This window comes from Oncorhynchus gorbuscha, linkage group LG12, assembly GCF_021184085.1.
Source record: "Oncorhynchus gorbuscha isolate QuinsamMale2020 ecotype Even-year linkage group LG12, OgorEven_v1.0, whole genome shotgun sequence".
Lineage (NCBI taxonomy): Eukaryota > Metazoa > Chordata > Actinopteri > Salmoniformes > Salmonidae > Oncorhynchus > Oncorhynchus gorbuscha.
This window is the reverse complement of record NC_060184.1, coordinates 8,664,897-8,683,837: the sequence shown is the minus strand read 5'-3', so window position 1 is coordinate 8,683,837 and position 18,941 is coordinate 8,664,897. Positions and strand designations below refer to the sequence as shown.

At 43.3% G+C, this 18,941-nt stretch overlaps 1 protein-coding gene across 2 annotated transcripts in view; it reads left to right on the top strand.

The window, feature by feature from the left end:
* LOC123990498 (signal-induced proliferation-associated 1-like protein 1) overlaps nucleotides 1–18,941 on the top strand; it is a 264,229-nt gene that overhangs the window by 237,104 nt on the left and 8,184 nt on the right. For both annotated transcript variants that reach the window (XM_046291048.1, XM_046291049.1), the window contains 6 exons: nucleotides 5,878–5,975; nucleotides 9,885–10,351; nucleotides 11,472–11,666; nucleotides 12,754–12,949; nucleotides 15,996–16,221; nucleotides 18,230–18,382. In XM_046291048.1, coding sequence (XP_046147004.1) covers nucleotides 5,878–5,975; nucleotides 9,885–10,351; nucleotides 11,472–11,666; nucleotides 12,754–12,949; nucleotides 15,996–16,221; nucleotides 18,230–18,382 — 1,335 coding nt within the window. The remainder of the gene's footprint in view (nucleotides 1–5,877; nucleotides 5,976–9,884; nucleotides 10,352–11,471; nucleotides 11,667–12,753; nucleotides 12,950–15,995; nucleotides 16,222–18,229; nucleotides 18,383–18,941) is intronic.

Below are 18,941 nucleotides of genomic sequence, written 5' to 3'. Positions count from 1 at the left end.
CCAGATCAGGACCTAACATAAGGACAACTAAATGAACTAGTGTAGCCCACATCCATTTGACACAGCCAGATCAGGACTTAACATAAGGACAACTCCGTATGCTATTCTGTTCTTCAGAAATAGACTACATTTTCTTAATATCATGTTTCTTTAGACCTGTCTAAAATAAATAATGGATTTGTGGTGACGGTCGAGGCTATATTACATGGATTTATTAGACTTTTTAAAAATTTAGATGCTCCAATGGTCTGCATCAGTGGCTTGTAGACAATGTGTGTAAGCCGGAGGCTACTAAATGTGTTTATCTTAACTAACGGTCAACTTCCGTGAGACCGACAGTTGTTTGCTTGACAATCACCGGCTGATGACATTTGGTGACTGCCACAGGCCTAGGTGGGGCTCGGGCTTAAGAGGGTGTGAACGATTATGAATGGGTGTAGACAAAGAAGATCTCTCCAGTAGGTGCACCAAACATTCAAGGGCCATTTTCTCTACTAAAGTGAGGTTTCAAGTATATCAACTTTCAAAGCAGAATTACTTTCCCATTGTTCCCCAACTGCAGTGTATGATATATATATATATATATATATATATATATATATATATATATATATATATATATATATATATATATATATATATATATATATATATATATATATATATATATATACAATTTTGTAGCTCTGAGTCTCTACTTTTATCCAATGTAAGACACTATTTTCAAATGTTGCCTCATGAGACTGAATCAAGGTGGTCGGTCACATTTTCCAAACCGCCAGCGGAGAAGAAAGAGGTGGCTTCTGGGAAATGACTCACCTGTCAGTGGTGAATGGCAGGATTCACGTAACGCATGCAGGGACTGAAACCAGGACCACACACACAGAGAGAGATACACACACACACTACCTCATTAGAGAGTATCGAGACTGCAGAGCAGACAACTGCTGAGGGGTGAAATATGTTGGTAGTCGTTCTCTGTATACCATGGACTGCACTGCTGTCATGACACGGATACTGCTCTCTATCTCTTCAGTCCCTCTCTCTGTTTTCTACTGCTCTCTACAGTCCCTCTCTCTGTTTTCTACTGCTCTCTACAGTCCCTCTCTCTGTTTTCTACTGCTCTCTACAGTCCCTCTCTCTGTTTTCTACTGCTCTCTACAGTCCCTCTCTCTGTGTTCTACTGCTCTCTACATCTCTACAGTCCCTCTCTGTTTTCTACTGCTCTCTACAGTCCCTCTCTCTGTGTTCTACTGCTCTCTACAGTCCCTCTCTCTGTGTTCTACTGCTCTCTACATCTCTACAGTCCCTCTCTCTGTTTTCTACTGCTCTCTACAGTCCCTCTCTCTGTATTCTACTGCTCTCTACAGTCCCTCTCTCTGTGTTCTACTGCTCTCTACAGTCCCTCTCTCTGTGTTCTACTGCTCTCTACAGTCCCTCTCTCTGTGTTATACTGCTCTCTACATCTCTACAGTCCCTCTCTCTGTTTTCTACTGCTCTCTACAGTCCCTCTCTCTGTTTTCTACTGCTCTCTAGAGTCCCTCTCTCTGTGTTCTACTGCTCTCTACATCTCTACAGTCCCTCTCTCTGTTTTCTACTGCTCTCTACAGTCCCTCTCTCTGTTTTCTACTGCTCTCTACAGTCCCTCTCTCTGTGTTCTACTGCTCTCTACATCTCTACAGTCCCTCTCTCTGTATTCTACTGCTCTCTACATCTCTACAGTCCCTCTCTCTGTTTTCTACTGCTCTCTACATCTCTACAGTCCCTCTCTCTGTTTTCTACTGCTCTCTACAGTCCCTCTCTCTGTTTTCTACTGCTCTCTACAGTCCCTCTCTCTGTTTTCTACTGCTCTCTACAGTCCCTCTCTCTGTTTTCTACTGCTCTCTACAGTCCCTCTCTCTGTTTTCTACTGCTCTCTACAGTCCCTCTCTCTGTTTTCTACTGCTCTCTACAGTCCCTCTCTCTGTTTTCTACTGCTCTCTACAGTCCCTCTCTCTGTTTTCTACTGCTCTCTACAGTCCCTCTCTCTGTTTTCTACTGCTCTCTACAGTCCCTCTCTCTGTTTTCTACTGCTCTCTACAGTCCCTCTCTCTGTTTTCAACTGCTCTCTACAGTCCCTCTCTGTTTTCTACTGCTCTCTACAGTCCCTCTCTCTGTTTTCTACTGCTCTCTACAGTCCCTCTCTCTGTTTTCTACTGCTCTCTACATCTCTACAGTCCCTCTCTCTGTTTTCTACTGCTCTCTACATCTCTACAGTCCCTCTCTCTGTTTTCTACTGCTCTCTACAGTCCCCCTCTCTGTTTTCTACTGCTCTCTACAGTCCCCCTCTCTGTTTTCTACTGCTCTCTACAGTCCCCCTCTCTGTTTTCTACTGCTCTCTACAGTCCCTCTCTCTGTTTTCTACTGCTCTCTACATCTACAGTCCCTCTCTCTGTTTTCTACTGCTCTCTACAGTCCCTCTCTCTGTTTTCTACTGCTCTCTACAGTCCCTCTCTCTGTTTTCTACTGCTCTCTACAGTCCCTCTCTCTGTTTTCTACTGCTCTCTACAGTCCCTCTCTCTGTTTTCTACTGCTCTCTACAGTCCCTCTCTCTGTTTTCTACTGCTCTCTACAGTCCCTCTATCTGTTTTCTACTGCTCTTTACAGTCCCTCTATCTGTTTTCTACTGCTCTTTACAGTCCCTCTCTCTGTTTTCTACTGCTCTTTACAGTCCCTCTATCTGTTTTCTACTGCTCTCTACAGTCCCTCTATCTGTTTTCTACTGCTCTTTACAGTCCCTCTATCTGTTTTCTACTGCTCTTTACAGTCCCTCTCTGTTTTCTACTGCTCTCTTCATCTCTACAGTCCCTCTCTCTGTTTTCTACTGCTCTCTACATCTCTACAGTCCCTCTCTCTGTTTTCTACTGCTCTCTACAGTCCCTCTCTCTGTTTTCTACTGCTCTCTACAGTCCCTCTCTCTGTTTTCTACTGCTCTCTTCATCTCTACAGCCCCTCTCTCTGTTTTCTACTGCTCTCTACAGTCCCTCTCTCTGTTTTCTATCTGCATGATCTCTTCAATGTATCCCCTTGTTCTCTTTTCTCTCGCTCTCTCACTTACAGCCATGTTTCCCCCTGGGTGCCATGCTCACTAATGGCCTGTCTATATCTGTGTGGTTGTTTTCTGCGTAACACCTGGCCAATTACTCTATAGCCTCATTTATTGACACACACACACACAGATATATAGATATAGATACTTATATATATATATAAGATATAGATATGTACAGTGGGGCAAAAAAGTATTTAGTCAGCCACTAATTGTGCAAGTTCTCCCACTTAAAAGATGAGAGGCCTGTAATTTTCATCATAGATACACTTCAACTATGACAGACAAAATGAGAAAAAAAATCAGAAAGTCACATCGTAGGATTTTTGTGAATTTATTTGCAAATTATGGTGGAAAATAAGTATTTGGTCAATAACAAGTGTATCTCAATACTTTGTTATATACCCTTTGTTGGCAATGACAGAGGTCAAACGTTTTCTGTAAGTCTTGACAAGGTTTTCACACACTGTTGCTGGTATTTTGGCCCATTCCTCCATGCAGATCTCCTCTAGAGCAGTGATGTTTTGGGGCTGTTGCCGGGCAACACAGACTTTCAACTCCCTCCAAATATGTTCTATAGGGTTGAGATCTGCACTCCACGACCTTGAAATGCTTCTTACTAAGCCACTCCTTCGTTGCCCGGGCGGTGTGTTTGGGATCATTGTCATGCTGAAAGACCCAACCACGTTTCATCTTCAATGCCCTTGCTGATGGAAGGAGGTTTTCACTCAAAACCTCACGATACATGGCCCAATTCATTCTTTCCTTTACACGGATCAGTCGTCCTGGTCCCTTTGCAGAAAAACATCTCCGAAGCATGATGTTTCCACCCCCATGCTTCACAGTAGGTATGGTGTTCTTTGGATGCAACTCAGCATTCTTTGTCCTCCAAACACGACGAGTTGAGTTTTTACCAAAAAGTTATATGTTGCTTTCATCTGACCATATGACATTCTCCCAATCTTCTTCTGGATCATCCAAATGCTCTCTAGCAAACTTCAGACGGGCCTGGACATGTACTGGCTTAAGCAGGGGGACACGTCTGGCACTGCAGGATTTGAGTCCCTGGCGGCATAGTGTTACTGATGGTAGGCTTTGTTACTTTGGTCCCAGGTCTCTGCAGGTCATTCACTAGGTCTCCCCGTGTGGTTCTGGGATATTTGCTCACCGTTCTTGTGATCGTTTTGACCCCACGGGGTGAGATCTTGCGTGGAGCCCCAGATCGAGGGAGATTATCAGTGGTCTTGTATGTCTTCCATTTCCTAATAATTGCTCCCACAGTTGATTTCTTCAAACCAAGCTGCTTACCTATTGCAGATTCAGTCTTCCCAGCCTGGTGCAGGTCTACAATTTAGTTTCTGGTGACCTTTGACAGCTCTTTGGTCTTGGCCATAGTGGAGTTTGGAGTGTGACTGTTTGAGGTTGTGGACAGGTGTCTTTTATACTGATAACAAGTTCAAACATTAATACAGGTAACGAGTGGAGGACAGAGGAGCCTCTTAAAGAAGAAGTTACAGGTCTGTGAGAGCCAGAAATCTTGCTTGTTTGTAGGTGACCAAATACTTATTTCCCACCATAATTTGCAAATAAATTCATTAAAAATCCTACCATGTGATTTTCTGGATTTTGTTTTTCATTTTGTCTGTCATAGTTGAAGTGTACCTATGATGAAAATTACAGGCCTCTCTCACCTTTTTAAGTGGGAGAACTTGCACAATTAGTGGCTGACTAACTGTATATATACATATATATATAGATATATAGATATATATATATAGATATATATACACATATTTGTCTGGTCATTGTCTATTTGGATGACCCATTTGTGACCAAGCTTTAACTTCCTGCCTGATGTCTTGAGATGTTGCTTCAATATATCCACATAATTGTCCTCCTCATGATGCCATCTATTTTGTGAAGTGCACCAGTCCCTCCTGCAGCAAAGCACCCCCAGAACATGATGCTGCCACCCCCGTGCTTCACGGTTGGGATGGTGTTCTTCAGCTTGCAAGCATCCCCCTTTTTCCTCCAAACATAATGATGGTCATTATGGCCAAACAGTTCTATTTTTGTTTCATCAGACCGGAGGACATTTCTCCAAAAAGTACAATCTTTGTCCCGCTTTTTTTTTTTTATGGTGGTTTTGGAGGTAGGCCTTGAAATACATCCACAGGTACACCTCATTTTCTGGAATTTTCCCAGCTGGTTAAAGGACAGTCAACTTAGTGTATGTAAACTTCTGACACACTGGAATGTGATACAGTGAATTAATCTGTCTGTAAACAATTGTTGGAAAAATTACTTGATGTCTTGCACAAAGTAGATGTCCTAACCGACTTGCCAAAAGTATAGTTTATTAACAAGAAATTTGTGGAGTGTTTGAAAAACGAGTTTTAATGTTTTAATGACTAAGTGTATGTATACTTCTGACTTCAACTGTATATAAGGCATGTCTAGATTATGTGATGAGATCATAGGATGATCGTCACACACACTGTACGTGTGACTGTAGAATAATGTAAACTAGATTATCAGTACATCTGGCTCTGAGGACCGTGTGCAAAAGTCATGGTCCTTAGTGTGTGTTCACACTAGTGTGTGTGTGTGTGTGTGTGTTTCCTTGCACTGTTGCTAACCTCAAACTCGTGTGTGTGTGTGTGTGTGTGTGTGTGTGTGTGTGTGTGTGTGTGTGTGTGTGTGTGTGTGTGTGTGTGTGTGTGTGTGTGTGTGTGTGTGTGTGTGTTTTGTGTGTGTGTGTGTGTGTGTGTGTGTGTGTGTGTTTTTAGATTCTCCTGTGTCTAAGTCTGGTCCTGGGTACTCCGGAGCACCACGCATCCAGAGGCAGGAGCAGGTCATCCACCACTCCCCCAAGAAGAGCTCCCAGGTCAGGCTTCACTCTGCGCCACACTCCCCTGACCTCACCCCGACCAGGGTGGAGGTCGAAATATACCTCTTAAGCCACCTGATGAAACATTTGGGTTGCATGTCAATAGTCCAAAGTGACTTTCTCTCCATCTCCTCTTCTCATCTCCTCTTCTCATGTCCTCTCCTCATGTCTTCTCCTCATCTCCTCATCTCCTCGCCTCACCTCCTCTCCTCATTTCCTCATCTCATCTCCCCTCCTTCATCTGCTCTAAAGCACCTGAAAACATGTTCTCTTGTCCAGGTCTTTCAGATCACTGCAGATGGAGAGGAGATGAGGAGAGGAGATCAAATCAAATCAAATTGTATTTGTCACATACACATGGTTAGCAGATGTTAATGCGAGTGTAGCGAAATGCTTGTGCTTCTAGTTCCGACAATGCAGTGATAACCAACAATTCCAAAACTACTGTCTTATACACAGTGTAAGGGGATAAAGAATATGTACATAAGGATATATGAATGAGTGATGGTACAGGGCAGCATACAGTAGATGGTATCAAGTACAGTATATACATATGAGATGAGTATGTAGACAAAGTAAACAAAGTGGCATAGTTAAAGTGGCTAGTGATACATGTATTACATAAGGATGCAGTCGATGATATAGAGTACAGTATATACGTATGCATATGAGATGAATAATGTAGGTTAAGTAACATTATATAAGGTAGCATTGTTTAAAGTGGCTAGTGATATATTTACATCATTTCCCATCAATTCCATTATTAAAATGGCTGGAGTTGGGTCAGTGTCAATGACAGTGTGTTGGCAGCAGCCACTCAATGTTAGTGGTGGCTGTTTAACAGTCTGATGGCCTTGAGATAGAAGCTGTTTTTCAGTCTCTCGGTCCCAGCTTTGATGCACCTGTACTGACCTCGCCTTCTGGATGATAGCGGGGTGAACAGGCAGTGGCTCGGGTGGTTGATGTCCTTGATGATCTTTATGGCCTTCCTGTAACATCGGGTGGTGTAGGTGTCCTGGAGGGCAGGTAGTTTGCCCCCGTGATGCGTTGTGCAGACCTCACTACCCTCTGGAGAGCCTTACGGTTGAGGGCGGAGCAGTTGCCGTACCAGGCGGTGATACAGCCCGCCAGGATGCTCTCGATTGTGCATCTGTAGAAGTTTGTGAGTGCTTTTGGTGACAAGCCGAATTTCTTCAGCCTCCTGAGGTTGAAGAGGCTGTCAGTGTGAGTGGACCAATTCAGTTTGTCTGTGATGTGTATGCCGAGGTCCTTAAAACTTGCTACCCTTTCCACTACTGTTCCATCGATGTGGATAGGGGGGTGTTCCCTCTGCTGTTTCCTGAAGTCCACAATCATCTCCTTAGTTTTGTTGACGTTGAGTGTGAGGTTATTTTCCTGACACCACACTCCGAGGGCCCTCACCTCCTCCCTGTAGGCCGTCTCGTCGTTGTTGGTAATCAAGCCTACCACTGTTGTGTCGTTCGCAAACTTGATGATTGAGTTGGAGGCGTGCGTGGCCACGCAGTCGTGGGTGAACAGGGAGTACAGGAGAGGGCTCGGAACGCACCCTTGTGGGGCCCCCGTGTTGAGGGTCAGCGGGGAGGAGATGTTGTTGCCTACCCTCACCACCTGGGGGCGGCCCGTCAGGAAGTCCAGTACCCAGTTGCACAGGGCGGGGTCGAGACCCAGGGTCTCTAGCTTGATGACGAGCTTGGAGGGTACTATGGTGTTGAATGCCGAGCTGTAGTCGATGAACAGCATTCTCACATAGGTATTCCTCTTGTCCAGGTGGGTTAGGGCAGTGTGCAGTGTGGTTGAGATTGCATCGTCTGTGGATCTATTTGGGCGGTAAGCAAATTGGAGTGGGTTTAGGGTGTCAGGTAGGGTGGAGGTGATATGGTCCTTGACTAGTCTCTCAAAGCACTTCATGATGACGGAAGAGAGTGCTACGGGGCGGTAGTCGTTTAGCTCAGTTACCTTAGCTTTCTTGGGAACAGGAACAATGGTGGCCCTCTTGAAGCATGTGGGAACAGCAGACTGGTATAGGGATTGATTGAATAAGTCCGTAAACACACCGGCCAGCTGGTCTGCGCATGCTCTGAGGGCGCGGCTGGGGATGCCGTCTGGGCCTGCAGCCTTGCGAGGGTTAACACGTTTAAATGTCTTACTCACCTCGGCTGCAGTGAAGGAGAGACCGCATGTTTTCGTTGCAGGCCATGTCAGTGGCACTGTATTGTCCTCAAAGCGGGCAAAAAAGTTATTTAGTCTGCCTAGGAGCAAGACATCCTGGTCCGTGACTGGGCTGGGTTTCTTCTTTTAGTCCGTGATTGACTGTAGACCCTGCCACATACCTCTTGTGTCTGAGCCGTTGAATTGAGATTCTACTTTGTCTCTGTACTGACGCTTAGCTTGTTTGATAGCCTTGCGGAGGGAATAGCTGCACTGTTTGTATTCAGTCATGTTGCCAGACACCTTGCCCTGATTAAAAGCAGTGGTTCGCGCTTTCAGTTTCACGCGAATGCTGCCATCAATCCACGGTTTCTGGTTAGGGAATGTTTTTATCGTTGCTATGGGAACGACATCTTCGACGCACGTTCTAATGAACTCGCACACCGAATCAGCGTATTCGTCAATATTTTTATCTGACGCAATACGAAACATGTCCCAGTCCACGTGATGGAAGCAGTCTTGGAGTGTGGAGTCAGCTTGGTCTGACCAGCGTTGGACAGACCTCAGCGTGGGAGCCACTTGTTTAAGTTTCTGTCTGTAGGCAGGGATCAACAAAATGGAGTCGTGGTCAGCTTTTCCGAAAGGGGGGCGGGGCAGGGCCTTATATGCGTCGCGGAAGTTAGAGTAACAATGATCCAAGGTTTTAGCACCCCTGGTTGCGCAATCGATATGCTGATAAAATTTAGGGAGTCTTGTTTTCAAATTAGCTTTGTTAAAATCCCCAGCTACAATGAATGCAGCCTCCGGATAAATGGTTTCCAGTTTGCAAAGAGTTAAATAAAGTTCGTTCAGAGCCATCGATGTGTCTGCTTGGGGGGGGATATATACGGCTGTGATTATAATCGAAGAGAATTCTCTTGGAAGATAATGCGGTCTACATTTGATTGTGAGGAATTCTAAATCAGGTGAACAGAAGGATTTGAGTTCCTGTATGTTTCCTTCATCACACCATGTCCCGTTAGTCATGAGGCATACGCCCCCGCCACTCTTCTTACCAGAAAGATGTTTGTTTCTGTCGGCGCGATGCGTGGAGAAACCCGTTGGCTGCACCGCCCTGGATAGCGTCTTCCCAGTAAGCCATGTTTCCGTAAAGCAGAGAACGTTACGGTCTCTGATGTCCCTCTGGAATGCCACCCTTGCTCGGATTTCATCAACCTTGTTGTCAAGAGACTGGACATTGGCAAGAAGAATGCTAGGGAGTGGTGCGCGATGTGCCCGTGTCTGGAGTCTGACCAGAAGACCGCTACGTTTCCCTCTTTTACGAAGTCGTTTTTTTGGGGGGGTCGCTGCATGGAATCCATTCCGTTGACCTGTTTGTAAGGCCGAACACAGGATCCGCGTCGCGGAAAATATATTCTTGGTCGTACTGATGGTGAGTTGACGCTGATCTTATATTCAGTAGTTCTTCTCGACTGTATGTAATGAAACCTAAGATGACCTGGGGTACTAATGTAAGAAATAACACGTAAAAAAACAAAAAAACTGCATAGTTTCCTAGGAACGCGAAGCGAGGCGGCCATCTCTGTCGGCGCCGGAAGTACTATACTATGAGGATATCCCTGATCTGAAGACATTTTCTCTTGTCCAGACTCCTGTCTAACCCATCTCTCTCTCTCTCTCTCTCTCTCTCTCTCTGTCTTTCTCTCTCTCTCCCCCCCCCTCTTCCCCCCCCCACAGCCTGAGGGTCCCTACTCCAGCAGTAACACCCTGTCCAGCACGGCCTCCAGCGGGGGCCACAGCGACACCGACAAGTGGTCTGACCTGGGGGGCCCCGGAGCACCAGGGGAGGCCCCTGACTCTGAACCCAACGGCCTGGGAGGGGGTTACCTCCATGGTGCTTCTGCCGACAGCGGGATAGACACCTCGTCTTACGGAGGAGGAGGGGGCCACCCACACCCCCACCACGGGAGCTCTAGTTCCCTCTTGGCTCCTGGGGGTAGAGAGGGGAGGGATAGAGCTCCATCCCCTTGGCATAGCCCCACCGAGGGGGACAGGAGGGTGCTAGAGAGGTCCACGACAACCGTGGAGTCCCCACAACCCCCAGTGGAGAGGGGGGAGAGAGGAGAGGGGACTGCTAGGACTCCTCCTACACACCTGTTGGTTAGAGATTGCAGCTTGTTCAGTCTGAGTGACGCAGGGTCCAGGTATGTACTGTTTAAGACTTGAATACACATACAGCAGACACACACTCACCCTCAAACACATAACCTTTTTCAAAAACTCCCGTCTTTTAACCATGATATTTGCTAGGTCCCTCCCGCTCTCTCTCTCTCTCTCTCAATTGAATTCAAGGGGCTTTATTGGCATGGGAAACATGTGTTAACATTGCCAAAGCAAGTGAGGTAGATAATATATATCTTATCTATCTAAACTGATTGCTAATCTTTCAAGCAGTGGAGATGAGGTAGAATATATAGTGATACAAGTGTCTTCCCCAGAAGCACAATATAATGGCCTTGATACTCGTAACAGAACTCACACAGTTAACAAAGCCCACAGAGATGCACGTTGATTAAAGCCTGGCTAGCTGATAGCACGATAACTGTGTACATTGACGTTAGGACTGTGAGGAGGATATGTAGCACACTGTAATCTCTACACGTCCACTGCAAAGATATGTGTTTATCTCCGTGGTTATTAGCTAAAAGTCTAGATTATTTCATTGGCATGTTACATTATTTTGGCCCTCGATGCCCGCTAGTTAAATCTATACTCTCTCTCTCGCCCCATACTCTCTCTCTCTCCCCATACTCTCTCTCTCGCCCCATACTCTCTCTCTCTCCCCATACTCTCTTTCTCGCCCCATACTCTTTTTCTCTCCCCATACTCTTTTTCTCTCCCCATACTCTCTTTCTCTCCCCATACTCTCTTTCTCTCCCCCTCCCCCCCCTCTCTCCCCCCATACTCTCTCTCCCCCCATACCTCTCTCTCCCCCCACCCTCTCTCTCCCCCCACCCCTCTCTCTCCCCCCACCCCCTCTCTCTCCCCCCCACCCCCTCTCTCTCCCCCCACCCCCTCTCTCTCCCCCCACCCCCTCTCTCTCCCCACCCCCTCTCTCTCCCCCCACCCCCTCTCTCTCCCCCCACTCTCTCTCCCCCCACCCCCTCTCTCTCCCCCCACCCCCTCTCTCCCCCCACCCCCTCTCTCCCCCATACTCTCCTCCCCCCCCCCTCTCTCTCCCCCCCACCCCCTCTCTCTCCCCCCACCCCCCTCTCTCCCCCACCCCCTCTCTCCCCCCCCCCCCTCTCTCTCCCCCACCCCCAGCTCCAGAGGCCATTCTGGCCACAGTTCCCCTCGTGAAGATTCGTCTTCCTCTGCCACCTCCCCCTGCTCCCAGACGTCGGTCTCTCCCAGCCCCAAGACCTTCTACCCCCGTCAGGGAGCCACCTCCAAGTACCTCATTGGCTGGAGGAAGCCAGGATCCACCATCAACTCTGTCGACTTCGGGGACAACCGCAGGTAAGAGGGACAGGTGTTCTATTGAATGTGTGACACCATAACCTTGTGTGAACTCTCTGAATACTTGATCCACACCTTGTGGCCAAATGGGGATATTACATTGCTTTTAACATCAAGTTGAGTTGAAATGTGATGAGGAACTCTGTACCAGATGAAAATCTATTAGATTTTTTTTAAGGCTCACTGCCTGGTTTACTGCCTGGCTTACTGCCTGGTTTACTGCCTGGTTTACTGCCTGGTTTACTGCCTGGTTTACTGCCTGGCTCACTGCCTGGTTTACTGCCTGGTTTACTGCCTGGCTCACTGCCTGGCTCACTGCCTGGTTTACTACCTGGTTTACTGCCAGGTTTACTGCCTGGCTCACTGCCTGGTTTACTGCCTGGCTCACTGCCAGGTTTACTGCCTGGCTTACTGCCTGGTTTACTGCCTGGTTTACTGCCTGGCTCACTGCCTGGTTTACTGCCTGGCTCACTGCCTGGCTCACTGCCTGGTTTACTGCCTGGCTCACTGCCTGGCTCACTGCCTGGCTCACTGCCTGGTTTACTGCCTGGCTCACTGCCTGGTTTACTGCCTGGCTCACTGCCTGGTTTACTGCCTGGTTTACTGCGTGGCTTACTGCCTGGCTCACTGCCTGGCTCACTGCCTGGTTTACTGCCTGGTTTACTGCATGGCTCACTCACTGCCTGGTTTACTGCCTGGTTTTCTGCCTGGCTCACTGCCTGGTTTACTGCCTGGTTTACTGCCTGGTTCAGTGCCTGGCTTACTGCCTGGCTCACTGCCTGGTTTACTGCCTGGCTCACTGCCTGGTTTACTGCCTGGCTTACTGCCTGGCTAACTGCCTGGTTTACTGCCTGGTTTGCTGCCTGGTTTACTGCCTGGTTTATTGGCACACTGCCTGGTTTACTGCCTGGTTTACTGGCTCACTGCCTGGTTTACTGCCTGGTTTACTGCCTGGCTCACTGCCTGGTTTACTGCCTGGTTCACTGCCTGGTGTGTGTTACCAGGACAGTATTGAAGAAGCAGCATGTATTTACATTTTTAACACTGTTATCTGACCTCTAACCCCTCCATATTGATGTATTACCAGGAAGTCCCCGGGGGAAGGAGGAGGAGGAAGTGGAGGAGAGGGGGGTGGAGGTCAGGGCGGGGTCGGTGTTCAGAGCAGACCTCATCACTCCCCCCAGCCACACCTCACCCACGCTAAGACCAGTGCAGAGGATGATATGAAGCGACTGAGTCCAGACAGCCCCCTCAAACACAGACGGCACAAGGCCAAGGACAAGGTACATGCAGGGTGGGTGGGGAAGATATGAAGAGATCAGACCCCCCCCCCCCCCCTCCCTCCCAAGGACAAGGTACATGCAGGGTGGGTGGGGAAGATATGAAGAGACCAGCCCCCCCTCCCCCCACCCCTCCCAAGGACAAGGTACATGCAGGGTGGGCCACTACAATACAAACACATTTTATTATCAGGAATGACAAGGACACTGTTGCTAAAGTGGAGTGAGATAAAGACAATAACAGTAAACAGTATCATTAAAATACATATATATATATACACACACTATACACATAGTATATATATACACACTATATATATATATATATATATGCACATTATATATACACACACTATACACATAGTATATATACACACTATATATATATATATATGCACATTATATATACACACACTATACACATAGTATATATACACACTATATATATATATATATGCACATATATACACACACTATACACATAGTATATATATACACACTATATATATATACACACTATATATATATACACACTATATATACACACACTATACACATAGTATATATATACACACTATATATACACACACTATACACATAGTATATATATACACACTATATATATATACACACTATACACATAATATATATATACACACTATATATATATATATATATATATATACACACACTATACACATAGTATATATATACACACTATATATATATATATATATATGCACATTATATATACACACACTATACACATAGTATATATACACACTATATATATACACACTATACACATAGTATATATATACACACTATATATATATATATATATATATATATATATACACACTATATATACACACACTATACACATAGTATATATATACACACTATATATATATATATAAATATACACATTATATATACACACACTAAACACATAGTATATATATACACACTATACACATAGTATATATATACACACTATATATATATATATATATATATATATATATATATATATATATATACACACTATATATACACACACTATACACATAGTATATATATACACACTATATATATATATAAACACTATATATACACACACTATACACATAGTATATATATACACACATATATATATATATATATATATACACACACTATACACATAGTATATATATATACACACTATATATATATATATATATATATATACACACTATACACATAGTATATATATACACACTATATATATATATATACACACTATACACATAGTATATATATACACACTATATATATATATACACTATATATACACACACTATACACATAGTATATATACACACACTATATATATATATACACACACTATACACATAGTATATATATACACACTATATATATATATATATATATATACACACACTATACACATAGTATATATATACACACTATATATACACACTATACACATAGTATATATATATACACATAGTATATATATACACACTATATATATATATATATATGCATATTATATATACACACACTAATACACATAGTATATATATACACACTATATATATATATATAAACACTATATATACACACACTATACACATAGTATATATATACACACTATATATATATACACACTATATATACACACACTATACACATAGTATATATATGCACATTATATATACACACACTATACACATAATATATATATACACACTATACACATAGTATATATATATACACACTATATATATATACACACTATACACATAGTATATATATACACACTATATATATATACACACTATATATATATACACACTATATATACACACACTATACACATCGTATATATATACACACTATATATATATATATATATATACACTATACACATAATATATATATACACACTCTATATATACACACACTATACACATAATATATATATACACACTATATATATATACACACTATACACATAGTATATATACACACACTTTATATATATACACACTATATATACACACACTATACACACTATATATATATATATATACACACTATATATACACACTATGTATACACACACTATACACATAATATATATACACACTATACACATAATATATATATACACACTCTATATATACACACACTATACACATAATATATATATACACACTCTATATATACACACACTATACACATAATATATATACACACTCTATATATACACACACTATACACATAATATATATATACACACACTATATATACACACACTATACACATAATATATATACACACACTCTATATATACACACACACATAGTATATATACACACATAGTATATATATATATATATATATATATATATATATATATATATATATATATATATATATACACACTATATATATATACACTATAGATGTATATAAACACACACATAGTATATATATATATACACTATATATATACACTATAGATGTATATAAACACACACATAGTATATATATATATATATATATATATACACACTATATATATACACTATAGATGTATATAAACACACACATAGTATATATATATATACACTATATATATACACTATAGATGTATATAAACACACACATAGTATATATATATATATATATATATATATATATATATATATATACACACTATATATATACACTATAGATGTATATAAACACACACATAGTATATATATATATATATATATATATACACACTATATATATATACACTATAGATGTATATAAACACACACATAGTATATATATAGTATGTGTGTTTATTATTACAGGACATTTTATATGTGGCTACAATGAGATCATGCAGTGTACAGACAGCAGACCAGGGACTTCTGCAATGTTAGAATTTAAATCCTTCTGCTAGTGTGTTGTGCGTTTTCATGAAATTGACTTGTAATAGCAGGACTTACCAGTCTGACTCTCTTCCCTCCCTCCCTCCCTCCAGTCCTCCTCAGGCCAGCCCCCTACCCGTCGATCACTCCACCGGACCCTGTCTGATGAGAGTATCTACCGGGGCCAGCGTGTCCCCTCTCTGAGGCTTGGGGACCTAGAACCAGACCCCAGCCTGGCTAGTGACGTGCTGTTCAGCTGCTCCACGTTGCCACGTTCTCCCACCACCCGCGGGGTGCCTCTCAGACGACCTTCGTACAAACTGGGGATCAAACTCCACGGTGAGACTGTTCCAGTTACCTTGAACCCTGCTCACAAACCCTTTTGATTCCTGACTTTTGAGTTACACACCTTGACTATCACATACAGTTGAAGTCGGAAGTTTACATACACTTAGGTTGGAGTCATTAAAAATCGTTTTTCAACCACTCCACAAATTTCTTGTTAACAAACTATAGTTTTGGCAAGTCGGTTAGGACATCTACTTTGTGTATGACATCAAGTCATTTTTCCAACAATTGTTTACAGACAGATTACTTCACTTATAACTCACTGTATCACAATTCCAGTGGGTCAGAAGTTTACATACACTAAGTTGACTGAGCCTTTAAACAGCTTGGAAAATTCCAGAAAATGAGGTGTACCTGTGGATGTATTTCAAGGCCTACCATCAAACTCAGTGCCTCTTTGCTTGACATCATGGGAAAATCAAACTAAATCAGCCAAGACTTAAGAAAAAAATATTATAGACCTCCACAAGTCTGATTCATCCTTGGGAGCAATTTCCAAACGCCTGAAGGTACCACATTCATCTGTACAAACAATAGTACGCAAGTATAAACACAGTGAGACCACGCAGCCATCATACCGCTCAGGAAGGAGACGCGTTCTGTCTCCTAGAGATGAATGTACTTAGGTGCTAAAAGTGCAAATCAATCCCAGAACAACAGCAAAGGACCCTGTGAAGATGCTGGAGGAAACAGGTACAAAACTATCTATATCCACAGTAAAACGAGTCCTATATCGACATAACCTGAAAGGCCGCTCAGCAAGGAAGAAGTCACTGCTCCAAAACCGGCATAAAAAAGCCAAACTACAGTTTGCAACTGCACATGGGGACAAAGATTGTACTTTTTGGAGAAATGTCCTCTGGTCTGATGAAACAAAAATAGAACTGTTTGACCATAATGACCATTGTTTAAAAAAAGGGGGAGGCTTGCAAGCCGAAGAACACCATCCCAACCGTGAAGCACGGGGGTGGCAGCATCACGTTGTGGGGGTGCTTTGCTGCAGGAGGGACTGGTACACTTCACAAAATAGATGGCATCATGAGGGAGGAAAATTATGTGGATATATTTAAGCAACATCTCAAGACATCAGTTAAAGCTTTGTCACAAATGGGTCTTCCAAATGGACAATGACCCCAAGCAAACCTCCAAAGTTGTGGCAAAGTGGCTTAAGGACAACAATGTCAAGGTATTGGAGTGGCCATCGCAAAGCCCTGACCTCAATCACATAGACATTTAGTGGGCAGAACTGAAGAAGCGTGTGCGAGCAAGGAGGCCTACAAACCTGACTCAGTTACACCAGCTCTGTCAGGAGGAATGGGCCAAAATTCACCCAACTTATTGTGGGAAGCTTGTGGAAGGCTACCTGAAACGTTTGACCCAAGTTAAAGAGTTTAAAGAGAGGACACAGAGAGTTGAAATTGAGTGTATGTAAACTTCTGACCCACTGGGAATGTGATGAAAGAAATTAAAGCTATAAAGATATAAATAATTCTCTCTACTATTATTCTGACATTTCACATTCTAAACATAAACTGGTGATCCTAACTGACCTAAAACAGGGAATTTTTACTAGGATTAAAATGTCAGGAATTGTGAAAAACTGAGTTTAAATGTACTTGGCTAAGGTGTATTTAAACTTCCGACTTCAACCGTAGAATATATTAACATGGTCATTGGTTTCTAAAATACAACTGTGGACAGTGGACTACTTGGAATGACATGTGAAACTTCGATGGAGGGCTTTGTGATCACGGTGTTTCCTGTGATGCTGGTTGGAGCTGCAGCTGTGTATCTGCTGCCCTCTGCTGGTAGAAAAGCTCATGTTGTTGTACAAATATAAAATAGCAACCTGTTAGTTTCATTTTCAGAAAAAAAGAGGGTATCTAAGGGACAAGTGTGCATGGTTTGAACAACATTGTCACTAAGTTTGTCTTCTCGTGGTTAGTAATGTCTCCGGCTCTAACCTGTCCCCCCCCCCCCCCCTGTGCTGTTTCTCCAGGGGACCTGTCTGCATCTGACACGTCATTGGCTGAGATGGTTGAGCGTCAGCGCCACCCCCTCCCCCAGGAGCTGATGCCCCTCCCCCCCTCTGAGAGCAGGGACAGCCCCCTGGACTGGACCCACCTGGTGGATGTGGCCAGCACCTTTGAGAGTAATTACAGTAATATCTAGATTTATATGGCTTCCTTTGAAACAATGGAAGGTATAACTGGATTGTGGCTTGACCTTTAACCCAATTTAACCTCCTTATAATATCTACATCTGCTCTCTGTTCTCTCTCTCTGTGTCCTCTCTCTCTGTGTGTCCTCTCTCTCTGTGTGTCCTCTCTCTCTGTGTGTCCTCTCTCTCTGTGTGTCCTCTCTCTCTGTGTGTCCTCTCTCTGTGTGTCCTCTGTGTGTCCTCTCTCTCTGTGTGTCCTCTCTCTCTGTGTGTCCTCTCTCTCTGTGTGTCCTCTCTCTCTCTGTGTCCTCTCTCTTTCTGTGTCCTCTCTCTTTCTGTGTCCTCTCTCTTTCTGTGTCCTCTCTCTTTCTGTGTCCTCTCTCTTTCTGTGTCCTCTCTCTTTCTGTGTCCTCTCTCTCTCTCTTTCTGTGTCCTCTCTCTTTCTGTGTCCTCTCTCTTTCTGTGTCCTCTCTCTTTCTGTGTCCTCTCTCTCTCTCTCTCTCTCTCTCTCTCTCTCTCTCTCTCTCTCTCTCTCTCTCTCTCTGTCTCTC